At 39.7% G+C, this 14,123-nt stretch overlaps 1 protein-coding gene across 1 annotated transcript in view; it reads right to left on the reverse strand.

Annotated features, from left to right (window-relative positions):
• Window positions 1–11,070: 11,070 nt before the first annotated feature.
• nsmfb (NMDA receptor synaptonuclear signaling and neuronal migration factor b) overlaps window positions 11,071–14,123 on the reverse strand; it is a 64,955-nt gene continuing 61,902 nt past the window's right edge. The window contains exon 14 of the mRNA XM_084729347.1: window positions 11,071–13,357. Coding sequence (XP_084585473.1) covers window positions 13,260–13,357 — 98 coding nt within the window. The 3' untranslated portion in view covers window positions 11,071–13,259. The remainder of the gene's footprint in view (window positions 13,358–14,123) is intronic.

A 14,123-nucleotide genomic window follows, 5' to 3' on the forward strand; every position in this document is an offset into this window, starting at 1 on the left:
CTTCTGCAATTTGGATATTGCCCTTGGCAATATTGCAATGTGGATATATATATTTTTTTAAAGATTATTTTTGGGGCATTTTTACCTTTATTCATAGGGCAGCTAAAGATGTGACAAGAAAGGGGACAACACGCAGCAAATGGGCCACAGGTGGGAGTCAAACCAGCAGAGACTGCAGAGGACTGACAGCCTCAGTACATGGGGTACACACTCTACCAACTGAGCAACAGGGGCGCCTTGTGATGTTAATAATATTTTGACTAACTGTACAGTGATAAATTCAATATAGCCTAGGTACTGCAAAAATGCACAAATCATTCATCCATCATTCTTTTTTGAATATGTTCCGAAAACAGCGTGTGAGCATTTGGAAAACGTGCTGCAGGTATACAGTGTTTAGCAGGTTGTGGAGTATGAAATAAAGTGTGGTCATTGAATGGATATTGTGTGAAGCAATACACTGACTATGTGAAAAGTTTTGACAGTGTGACTGCAGTTTTGACCAATGCATGTAGCAGTTGAAAAAAACTGTAATCAGTATTGTCAATGTGTCGGTGTATGCAGAGGTTTTGGGGACTGTGACAGTTTGGATACAGAGAGATGAGACATGGTGAGAATTTCCTCCAAACTTTCCTCTCTCCCTGCTGCTTCTTTCACTCTTTTACATATAAAATACTCCTCTCTTGGCTGTCTGTTCCTGCAGCTCCTCCCTGGAGTGTTCAGCACTAACTTTGTTTGTGTGCTGGTGAGGTCCGTCTGCTTTGCTCTATCCTCTCCTCAATTATTCATCTCAACCTACTGTAAGCCTGTGATGACTTCATGCCAGTTACTCTAAGGCTGCTGTGTTCTCTCTCTCTCTCTCTCTCTCTCTCTCTCCCTCTGTCTGTGTGTGTGTGTGTGTTGGTGGGGTCATAAGCATTCAGTAAATTCAATATCAGCTTACACAGTCAAGTGTTTGTGTTTGGTCTATGCCTTTAATGTGTTGAGCCTACTTCTTTATTGAATCCTTTAAATTGCTGCCTTTTACATTTGTATACTCATGTGTACTCGAGGATTCTTATGCAATATCTTTGCTCATAACTAAAGCCAGAAAGCCATTCACCATTGCTGAAAACACTTTTACTGCCCAAGAGAAAGACATCAGATGAACTTAAAATCCATGCTTTTCATGCTTTTGCATGAATTAAAATCCATGCTTTAGATACGGATGGAACCAACATTGATGACCAAGTTGTGGAAAAAACTTTTTGACTCCTTTTCTCTCTAGCTCAATAAATCCGTAAATGGAAGTGGAAATGATAATTTATACAATGATTTATGAGATACAATGATTCTGACATTTGTGCATATACCTTTCTGTAAGAGTTTAAGGAGAAAAACAACTGGAAAGGATTTTTTATTTTACTATAAATCACAGATATGTTTTATATATGACTTGTGATGTTGTCTAATAATCTTTTAAATCTTTTATTCTTCTTTTTATTTTAATATTGACACGTGATGCTATCTTTTTGTCCTTAGTATTTAGAAATATAAGAATACTTTTTAGTGTTCTTATTGTCTCTTTTATCATTCTGTCTTTTATCTCCTATGTGTTTGATTCTTTTGCTCTGTCTTCAATTTTACCCCAGATTTAGCTTAATTTTGTCCTGATTTTGTTTGGCCTTTCTGCTTTGTCTTTGTCTGTTGGAAAATCCCCCTGTGTTGTGATTGACTGGTGTAAAATCCCCCTTTGTTGTGACTGGTTGGTGTAAAATCTCCCTCTGCTGTGATTGGTTAGTGAAAAATCCCTGTGTGATGTGATTGGCTACAATAAAATCCCCATGTGTTGTGATTGGCTGGTGTAAAATCCCCCTCTGCTGTGATTGGCTGTGATAAAATTACCCTGTACTGTGACTGGCTGGTATAAGATCTCCCTGTCCTGTGATTTGCTGTTGTAAAACCTCCTTCTCTTCTGATTGGCTGTTGTAAAATCCCCCTGTCCTGTGATTGGATGTTGTAAAACCTCACTCTCTTCTGATTGGCTGTTGGGAAAATCCCCTTTGTTGTGATTGGTGGGTGAAAAATGCCCCTGTGATGTGGCTGGTGAAAAATTCCCCTGCAATGTGACTGGCTACTGTCAAATCCCCCCTGCGCTCTAATTGGCCAATGAAAAATTCCTCTGTGTTGTGACTGGCTGGTGTAAAATCTCCATCTGCTGTTATTGGCTGGTGTAAAATCCCCCTGTGTTGTGATTTGTTGGCGTAAAATCCCCTCTTCTCTGATTTGGCAGTTTAAAATCCCCCTGTGATGTGATTTGCTACTGTAAAGTCCCCCTGTGTTGGGATTGGCTACTGTAAAATACCCCTGTGTTGTGAAGAAGCCCTCTCTGCTGTGATTGGCCAATGAAAAATTTCCCCGTGTTGTGATTGGCTGGTATAAAATCCCACTCTGCTGTGATTGGCTGTGGTAAAATCACCCTGTGCTGTGACTGGCTGCTGTAAAATCCCCCTGTCTTGTGATTGGATGCTGTAAAACCTCCCTCTATTCTGACTGGCTATTGTGAAATCCCCCTGTCCTGTGATTGGCTGTGGTAAAATCACTTTGCACTGTGATTGGCTGGTGTAATATCCGCCTGTCCTGTGATTGGCTGGTGTAAAACCTCCCTTTCTTCTGATTCACTGTTGAAAAATCCCCATTTTCTGGTGAAAAATCACCCTGTGTTGTGATTGGTTGGTGTAAAATCCACCTCTGTTGTGATTGGCTGGTGTAAAATCCCCCTGTGTTGTAAAACCTCCCTCTCTTTTGATTGGCTGTTGTAAAATCCCCCTGTGTTGTGATTGGTTGGTGTAAAATCTCCCTCTGCTGTGACTGGCCGGTGAAAAATCCCCCTGTGATGTGATTGGCTCATGTAAAATCCACTGGTTTCCGCTAGTTCTGAGCTGATGGCACTGCTGAACATCTTCTGATTTTGAAGGGAAGTAAGCATAATATGTCTTTCATCTGCTGTACTTGTTTCCTTGGTCGACCACTGCGTCTTCGGTCCTCAACGTTGTCCGTTTCTTTGTGCTTCTTCAAAAGAACTTGAACAGCACATCTTGAAACCCCAGTCTGCTTTGAAATCTTTATCTGGGATAGACCTTGCTGATGCAGTATAACTACCTTGTGTCTTGTGTGTCTTTGTTAGTTTGGTCAAATTTATCAACATGACAAGCATGAGAAGGGGTGCATCTGTCTATTGTGACAGGGTATCTACATGACTGTGAGTCAGTCACCTCAGTCAGTCACCAGTGTTGTGTTTGCAAACCCAATAGATCACACCTGAGGGCTCTACTATGAAGCAGGATTAATGGGTTAGCAAAGTATGTAGAGCCTAAACCCCAGTTTTTGATATCATGAAGGTGGCTCTCTCTTAACCTGGCTAGATCAGTGCAGTTACAGTGGTGCAAACAAAGGTCATGATATTGCAACCCAAATTCTGTAGGAGCCATATACTCATAGTATATAGATAGTATATAATAGATTACATCATGCCAATTTGACCCTGGAGCTGTAGAAATGTCTTTTCTTCAAGTCTCAGCTAAAGTTCCTACGTCATGTACTAGGTGAAGGAGTCAGTTAAGGTAACTCACTACGCCTGCTTGCCAACATTCCATCACTGAGGAGATTCTTGGGGCTCATGGGCTTGTATCATAAGTTCATACCCAACTTGCTGACTTGGCAGCTCTTCTGAGCTGACTGCAGCATGAAGGAGAATAATGGAGTGGACTGCAGAGTTCCAGCAGGCCAAGAAGAAGCTGAAGGCTGCCATAAAAATCCTGCAAAATCCTGTCCACCCTTAGCTACTGTATCACTTCCTGTTCACACAGATGCTAGCACCATGGGCCTGCAGGACTGGTAGGAGTGAGGAATGCATACTGACATTGAAGAGGTGAAGACCAAAGGAAAAGCGCATGTTGTGGGATCAAATAGATGCACACTCATAGCCAATATTCTTTATTTGACTGTTTTCACATGGCGGTTTTCTTCATGATATTGAAGGACAAAGCAGCTCAAAACACAGTAAATAGAGAAGAAGACACAAATGAGCTCCCTCATGAAGAGGAGTGTCCTCAGTTTCAATCACGTTATAGGAGGAGCAGAGAGCTGCCTCGTTCATCAGACAGCATCCCAGGAAATCTCTTCAATCCATCGATTAGGCTGCACATTCAGTCCGATCTGTATGCAAATAATGAAACATGGGGAAAGGGTGATACATTTTAAAAAAAACTGTTTCAATTTAATATATCAAAAATGATCTGACCACCTGTTCTATGATAGTTATGTAACTGATGGATTGAAGTGTTATCCTGGGATGTTTTCTGATGAACTAGGCAGCAGCTCTCTGCTCCTCCTGTAACATGTAAATGTAATTGAGGACAGTCCTCCTCGTGAGGGGACTCAGCTTCTCTACTTAATGTCTGTTGAGCTATTTTGTCCTTGAATACCATGAAGGACATGGTCATGTCAAAACAGTAAAATAAGACTATCATGGCTACAAGTGTGCAACAATGTTGTCTGCCCTGGGCTTGGGCACTGTCTTGATCCAGTCCACCTCAGAAGTTTTTTTAGGTCCATCACTACAGTGTTTCCCCAGCTTTTTTTTGTGGGGACCCACTTTTTTTTAAAATGACAAACCTTCATGACCTAATTGACCCTTTGTTAAGCCTCACCTCCAAACAGCAATTGTCCGATCACAGCTTAGCAACTATAACTATCAAGCTTTGCATTTCTCTATATGTTAAAGGTGTGCAGGAGGCTCTGAGAAGATCGATACTTGAATTTTCATAAGTTGGGACACTGACGTCTTTTCTGTAGTGTCTCCAAAACATCAAACACAAGAGCACATGTGGTGAATGGATTAAACTCTGTCTTCATCTGTTCTAACATAAGCTGCACATGCATGTCCGCCTAACTAATGCTAGCTTACTATCTACAGAAAATTTACCTCCAGACAAACTTGATCCCACTGCATCTGCATTTGTTCTGTCGGGGTTTGAGGAGGAGGATGTGGGCTGATGCAGAATCAAAGTGGGCAGGTGACGATGCATCTCACTCTGGCTCACTGTCTCAGATCTAAGCGGAGTTAGTTTAGCTCTTATACAGGCTCTCTTCCTTGATTGCAGTCCAGCTGACCTGTCTCAAAGTCCGCTGCACTAATCGAGTCCCTGTGCTTCCTTTTCCCATGTTAATGAGTGTATTTCTGTCATCTGTTATGTTATGTCTTTTAGCATTAACATTATAACGTGCGCAGCTGTCAGGTAACTTTACATTTGCCCTTTCAAAGGGTTCTTGTTTTAAAATGTGTCAGATGGAAACACTTAAAGCTTAAAGGTGAAATGTTTAACACCCTATTGCTCAAAAATGGGTACTGCAGTCCAAATTGAAAATATTGGGGATAGTTGTTTACTCTGCCACACCTTCCCAGACTGAAGCTCAGGCAGGTTGCCTACACGCTGCAGGGACACTGAACCTACCTGAGTGCAAAATGAGTGCAACATTATACCTAACAATGACAAGTGACAATGATTACTACAGTATTAGTTGATCAGCTGTTTAGAACTTTGTCAGTTGTCTTTCAATTTAAAGCTTAGCCCACTCTGAAAATACACACTGGAGTTGCAGTTCAGTGACTGCCTTCCACACTGTGCTAGCCCATATTGCTTATTTTATTCATTATAAACATATATTCCTTTCTAAAAAGATTATTAATGACTTCTTACAACTCATAAACAGGCACTAACTCATTCGGCGAAAAGCTTCATGTAGAGTGAATAAACATGAAACAGGCAGTGTGTGGATTCACACAGGTTAAAACATAAGACATTCCACATGAACATTTCAACTGAGCATGTTTGCTTGATCTACGATGACATCATTGTCATTTTAGGACTTAGTACAGTAAATATATACTTCTCCTTTAAGCTGACTACTATAGTAGATGCATCTTTACATTTGCTCTAAATGTGTCAGTAGCTGTAGGTGTCATTTGATGAATCATTCATATTTAGAGTTAGCCTTGTATCATTAATACTCTCTAAATCTTAGTCCTATCTATCATTCTCTGATCTTCATTTTCCACAGGGACTGATAATGTATATTTTAATGTAATGCATGAATGGTGAGGAGGAAATTTCATGCAACTTGCACACAAAGGGAACATTAATATGATATAATTATAATATATTAATAATAAGTTGGATCATTCATTGGAGACTTTCATCCAGGAACAGGAGCCCAAACATTTTCATAGAAAGGGGAGTTTGGGTTATTGCTTTACAACTCTCAGTGTAGCTCAGTGGGTAGCAGGCAGAAACTCTTTGCACTGTATTAAAGGCATCACTCCATCAATAATGAGACAATGAAACAAGCTGTGTAGAACTAAAGTTTACTGGAAAAAATGTTTTAAAAACAATCATTTTTCTCAGAGGTTATTACCAACAGTGTGCAATGCAACAACATTTCTTTGCTAGCAGTTCAGATACAATAAGTTTCCATCTTGGATTAAAGTTCCATCTGTAATGTCTATTCTAAGGAAGAACCCAAAAGCTCAGGAAAGCTACCCAGATATATTCTTAACTTTTACAAGTATCAAAATCACCAGATACAGCCATGTTAATTGCTATTATACCTTTCATAATAAACAAGATTTTCTTTATCAAGACACATGGATGATAAACTATTTTTGAACCTATTAGTAATATCTATCACTCCTACAGTCTCTACTGCGTGTTAAGGTTAGGGTGAAAGCTATTCAAAATGTAATGCTCAGATGACTTAGAAGTTGATGCAAAGTGAAACAGACATTACATAAACACATTATTTTTCACTCTTTCCCAGATACAATCACGGCCCAACTGGAGGTGTCAGGGCAATCAAAGCATCATCAATCCATCAAACTCAATCACGCTCCCAACTGAGTCTTGGCAATCTTCAGGGAAACCAGCCAGAGCAGCGGGGGAGGACACAACAGTGCTTAATGATAATTCTAACTGGGGGGAAATGTCTTCTCTCCTCAATGGTGACACATAGTTTCATTTGGAGAATGGAGGTGTTCAAATATCAATCTCTTGATTTGTGTAATTATGTTCTCAGGAAATGGAGAAGCCTGCTTCAGTGAGCCAGCACAAATCAAACTGTGTGCAGCTCCAGTCTAATGGAGTAGTGCTAATATGAAAACAAGTCCTCATTAGAGTCTCCTGATGTCTCAGGTCTGAGTTATCTTTTTGGGGCGCATGTCTGCTGTCTCCCAAAAAAGATTGCCAACCCTGTCCTTGTATTTTCTGAGGTGATCCCTGCTCAGCTCCTTTAATGTTAGACGAGGTGCCTGTTTCTCCACTGCTCATTATATATGTACAGTAGTGATCAGTTTCCAGCTTAAAGCTGCAATAATCAATATTTTTATAATCACAATGCATCCGGTGACTATTGTGAAAGAGGTATCTTGTAGTGAGAAACCCAGAAAGAATTCTCACCCAACTCTGCCATTTCTCTCAGCCTTATGGAGGTTTTCAGCCTTTTAGGTCACTGTTTTGGGATTTAACCTATTGTATGCTACCTTCCCGTCCCCGAACGGAGGTAGATGCTTCACATAGCTAGTTGCTTGAGTCATACTTTCCTCAGGCATTGGTGAAGATCAAGGAGAGCTAAGAGGTGTATAAATGTCGGATGTTCATTTGTAAGGTAGCTCCATGTGTGCTGGGTGTATTACACATTGGCCATATTCAATGATGTGATGGTGTGTAAATGATGAATGATGATTAAGGTTGTTCTGCTGGCCCCAAGTGGGCAAAAAATGTATTAATGCAGATCATGTTAGATCATCCACTGACAGTGACCCCATGTCAAGTTCGCAACTGTCATCACACTCCTGAGACAACAGAGTCTGCTCTGTGTAGGCTGCAAAATGTAGATAAATATATTTATTACGTTAATTTTTATTGGGCACCAATCTTGTATTTGCATGTGTATTGTCAAAAACATAGCCTTTGAATGTACATTAACACTTCGTGGTTACACCTGACACACAGAACTGGAGCAGATAGTTGCAGAGGTTAAAATGAGGGCATTTCTGTTGCGTAAGACATGCGAGTAAAAACACATCTAATACTCTTTCGGCCGAGATGGGGTTAGCCAGAGGCCTCACTGATCAGACTGCATCTGATTAGGGAGAAATACCAACTGAACCATAGCTGGAGATGGTCAGAACTTGGCCACGGTCAAGTATAAATGCAGTGTGACCTCAGTCTGTTATGCACCCATATCAAATGGAGACATACCTGTATAAAAGATGTATCTTGGGCTTGGTTGAGTTAGTGATAGACCCAGAACTGCTATTGGCCAAGGTAACAGCCAATAAAGTCCTAGTGCAACACTTGCTACAGTTTTAAATAATTTCAGTGTAGCACAGCAGTTAGTCTAACATAGCTAGACTTGCCTTATTTGAATTTTTCGAAACCAATCACAATTGTCCTGGGCATAGCTAAACCCAGGATGCGGGGACTGGTTTTCCTTGCAAAATATCATCAGAGGGAACTTCTTTTGGTTGAACATTGGTGAGCCCTGGTGTTAAAATGTGTAAACCCTGCGAAAGAAAAAGTAAACGCAGCTAGCCCCATGATTAATGACCTAGGTGCTAATCTGCCATTTTCACTGTGTAGGATGCTGTCTTGGAGGAAGCTGCTGTTTCTTGGATGCCAGCATGCCAACTGAAACCAAGCAGCCAATAGCAGGTGAATACACTACTACACAGCAGCAGAAAAAAAAAAAAAAAGTTTTCTTTTGCAGAAAGCTATTTGCTCGCCTAAGTGGTGCTAATTTACAGCTTGAGAGTTGCTGTCAAATGTTCACACTGCTTGCACTTTTGCCTCATGTTAGTGATGATGCTTTGTGTTTCATCACTGAGGGGTGATGTCTTAGGATCACAGCCTCAGAGAGAATCTGCTGAGCTCTACAGTACATAATGGATCTCCTGTACTGTACGCAAGCTTTCCATTTTCTTTGTGATCACAAATTTCCTTAGAAATCCATCAGGATTGTGTCGATTTAGAGTGTAACTGAACTTGTAATTAAACCTAACATGGCAGCATGATTAAATATATTGACTTGAGATGCAGAACAACAGCTGAGGAGGCATGTAATTGGGCTCTGGGGGTTGGTCTTCATTTTAACTCTGCAGAGAAGAGAGCAGAGGAGTCCTCTATGAGAAGAAGTGGTGCTAGTCTGTCGTCCAGCAGAATATAAAGGAGCCAAGCAGTGAGCACTCTTCCACACATTTCTACTTTGTTTCTGTCCATCGTCCACAGTAGTGTGAATCAATAGTCATAAAAATCCAGAGGATTCACAGACTACAATACCTTGAACAATGTTCCCTATCTTACAGTTAGTGTTACACAAATTTAAATACCCATACAGAAATATTCATACACAGTATATTGCTACAGAAGAAAGGTTTGGAGAGTCGGTGATGTTGTTCATGAAGCAACTTACAATTACTTAAGTCAGGTCCTACCTTTAAGCAAAGAGATAACTGAGTGTACAAGACAGCAAAGGCCATGAGGTTCAGTCTGACATGATCACTTTACAGCTGTCAGGATAGAATGTTTCAGTAATGTGAGCCTCTGGGCTCCAGTGCATGAGCAAAATGAAAAAGGAATCTTAAAATGTTTGATGACTGTAACCTGAACAGCAAGACTATCAACAAAAGTGGTAGCTTATGAAATTGTATGGAATTAGTTTAAAATGTTGTAGATATTTTTAAGCAAAAAGCCCGTATTCAAATAATGACCAGGTCTCAAATAATAGCCAGGTCTCCAGTAATAGCCTGGTCAAAGAAATAAATGCTGGCTAAAAGTTTTGAATTTATTGATGGTAGATTAATGGAAGCCACATGAAAAAAGTATTTCTGTTGAAAGAAATTTTCAGCTGCGGTGAAATACATCCTGAATTTATCACGAAAATCAGAGTTATCAGAGTTTATGTTCAATAGCATCAAAAACAAATTAGATCAGGGAGACTTGTTAATGAAATATGATATTCATAAATCAGGGGAAATTAGAAATGAAGGCCCAGTTCTTTATATACTGGTTCCATTTATCGCTCAAACCAGGAGGATGGCACTGTTTTTAATGGGCTAAAACCACTGCTGCTATTGGTATCTGTCTTACTACTGATAACCAAGTATTGTTAACAAATCCAGTCCATGGCAGGATCAACAGCATCTTGTCTGACATATTGTATAGCAGTATGATCTTAGCTGTTTACAGTAATTATACTAAATTATCACAATTAAGTTGACAGTGATCTAATGATACATGCTACTGTGTGGCATAATGATAAGTTGACAGCAATATGAATGTTTAAGCATTCTTATGTAACACCTAGCATAGACATAAATCATAATTTACTGTAATACATGAATAAATTAAATACAGTAAAAACACCAGCCCACTCTTATAACAGGAACCAGACAATGCAAAGAACAGTATCAGTGTTGCTGAGGAGAATCAAACACAGCTCATTTTTCCTTCATCCACTTCAAAAACCTGCAACCATTCTAAAACAGTTAAATCTCTCATTTAGCACACTTCCAAAGCAGCAATTATTGCACTCTGTAAAAAGCAGTTATTCTTTAAAACAGTGTTCTTCAGACAATTACTAATATTTAATAACATGTCATCCATCCATTTAATAGCCAGTGACATCCTCACTGGCAATTAGGAGATATTCAAATCCATAAATGTCCAATTTTGGAACAAAGCTGTCCTTACAGAATGCATTAAGATGAAAAGTGTTGGCATCGGAATCTTGATGCCGGCAGATAAGAGCTACTCAAACACTCCAGTGTTTGAATGTATGCACACAAAAGCAGTGAAATGGCTGCATCAGCCATGGTCATGACACACATTTACATGGATTCATCCCACAACCAAGTTATTGAAGAAATGAGGAGCAAAAAGTCATCACTTTTGGTGGACTCTTCTAATGCTTTCCTGCCTTTGTGAGGACATTTGGTCTGGAGAAAGATATATGCTCAAGAACACACACATACAGTGAGTTTTATCAGATGATGAATATACATAGTGTATTATAGTGGACCCGGCCACCTCAGTAAGCTTGAGATGGAGCAATGTAAATGACACACTGCACTTATACACTACACTACATTTTAAAACATCACTCTCCCCCACAACTTTTACTGTTAGTTTAAAGTAACTGTATGTATATTTATTGTTAGTATGAATATTAGAAATATACAGTACAATGGGGTTAAAAATAATGTTAGATAAAAAAAAAATAGAATTACTTAAATAAGGTTAAGCCTCAGCACTGGGCTAATACTGCCTTTGTTGTAAAATGGGTGGCAATGTGATATAATGGAAGACAGTGTGTTGTAATGACACCTGCCTGATGAAGTTTCAGTACAAATAAAGATCAGTTCATTTTAAAAGTTGGAGAAAATACCCCTGATGATGTCACAGCGTCTGATGATTCGCCAGGGTTTCTAAGCTTGGGCTTCAGACTTCACGCTTAACAAAAAGTAACAAAAAGCCTGTGTCACAAAAGTTTTGTTTTTGGAGTTTGAAAGACACACAGAGAGGTTAATAAACTATCAACACCTAGTTGCATTGTGGGAAATGTAGGATTCAGAGTTTTAGGAGTTCCAACCATAGTAGCGATTAAAAGTCAGGACACCTCAACCATCTGTTGGACAGATTTTGTTGATTCTTTTCTTCATCTGTCTCCTACAAGTTTCCCAACATAATGGAAGTGCAATACTCAATCACTGGTGTGCGTCTTTTTTCATCTTAACACAAAATATAAATGTCATTTCAACAAAAGTATCTTTATGTTTTTAAAATTGACCTTTATGCCAGAAATGAGTATTATCTCCACTATCCACTGAAATGACTTTGCTAGCGAGGATACTAACACAGAAACAACAATTCGGTGGTGAGGAGAAACAAAAATGACCCAAAGGAAAGTATCACCTCAACCACTCCATTGCTACTTTGAGTGATTCAAGTTAAGTCTTAAATAGGAAATTCTAAATTACCCCAAAAATGTGAGTAAATTAAATGTTGAAGTAAATTAAATATATAATATGTATGTTCTCAGTAGTCTATGAATTTTTGTCTACTTCTTAAAAAGTCACGGTATAAAGAGTCTGGTGTCATAGCCTCCACCTGCAACCTCTTTACAGAGTGACAAAATGCAAGTAAGCTATGGACACACACATGCAATAGAAACACGCTAAAAAGGATCAACACCCACACACCAACTGCTAAAGAAAGAATAGCAAGTGTTGTAATGTCATGAAACATGCACTGATACGTCTGTCAGTTGACTTGAATGACAAAAAACCTCCGCGCTTCACACACACGTTAAGATATGACATCCCTGACGGTCATAACGTTCCACAGAAGGTGACTGTGTGGAGTATGAAGGCCTTGGATTCTGATCTACAGTATGTTGCCAACAGTTAGTATCTTAGTATCAAACAAGGGATTGAACCTGAGTTAATACAACAGTCTGTACGAAATACTAATACATTTATTTAAGTTTAAAAAAAGCTGTGTTAAATAGACAACTCTAATTTTGAGTAAGACTAATTAAATGTCTAGATTTTCACATGATAACATGGAGAGAGATGCTGGAAATCTATTCTCTACTGCTCCATTAAGCACTTGTTTATTTACATATAAGCTCTAATCCCCTTGTGAATAACTTCCATTCTTCACAAAGAAAATGCCTCCATCCTTATAAGCCTCCATCTTTAAAGAGCAGATAGGTTGGTTCAAGGCAAAACAAAATCAAATCTGTCACCCTCTACGCTCAGGAAGGAGGAGTTATTTCTGTTCTCTTCTGTCACTCTTTCATGTACCATCCTCACTGAGCTCAGAAATCTGACTCTAGTTACGGTCTTCTGACACATTTAGGCTAGGATGATGCATCCCTCACTTCTTCTCCTTTTTCTTGTCCCTCTCTTTCTTTTCTCTCAGAGAGATAGGCAGAAAGTGAAAATGGTTAAGGGAGACAAAGCACACCACTGGCTGGAACTACAGGACCACCCTGACTCTTCAGAAGGGCAAAAAACACCCAACTGTGCTGCTTCTCCAGCTCTGTCACAAGAGCTGGTCCAGGAGCATTTCAGGGGGCCCTTCAAACCAAACGCCCTGTCACTGCACAGCAGGCTCAGATGTGAGATAACTGGCCGATGAGCCAACATGAGGTGGACGAAATCACAAGAGGTCATCATAGTCCAGCAGCTTGGAGTGCTGACGGCTCTTCCACAGGCGGAACAGACGGAAGTCAAAGTACATCTCGATCATCTCTTTGCCTGCAGCCACAAGACAACACAAAGAAAACCAGGTTAAGATTACAAAAGTGTATGCTGCTGTGAAAACCTGATCACATTTAGCATCAGTTCTGGCAATTGTCCATACTATATCATCATCATCTTATCAGTTCATTACTTAAAGGAGAAATATGTAGCTACTGTGCGAGCAAAAATGAGCACAGCAATTAAAATAGCAAGTTGGACTCAGTGACTGTCTATTTAATAGGTTGTAATCCTGTTTAATATATGATCTATGGTTGAAGAGAGTTGTTTGCCCCCCGCCCCCTGCTCTCTAAACATGACAGAGACAGACAGGCTGCAGGAGCTCTGCAGGAGTGCAGGATGCTGCAATCTTGTAAACTGTGCCATGATCAGCTCTTTATAAATGTCAGTTGTCCATATGTTATCCTGAAAACAAAAGCCCACTGCTCTGAAATAACACACTCTGGATGATTAGTTTAATGGCTGCCTGTCTCACTGCTGCCTAACATCTATACCTTCTACAAGATTATTAATGATTTCTTACGATGGAAAAGCAGATACTTACTCATCCAGTGAGCATTCTGCATTAATTTGAACTCTGTTTAATGTGAAATGGACATACAAAACAGTTATTTCAGTCCAGAATGGAAGTTTCACAGGGTGACACTGCAGCTGCAGTGTCCATGTCAAGTGAAATAAGTATTTCAACTTAACATGTTTCATGTTTCAGGACATTTCAGGCCAACATGGACATGAAACATGCATTAGTTAGGCCACTATCACA

Source organism: Lutjanus erythropterus, chromosome 10, assembly GCF_056507025.1.
Source record: "Lutjanus erythropterus isolate fLutEry1 chromosome 10, fLutEry1.hap2, whole genome shotgun sequence".
NCBI classification, from domain to species: Eukaryota; Metazoa; Chordata; class Actinopteri; order Lutjaniformes; family Lutjanidae; genus Lutjanus; species Lutjanus erythropterus.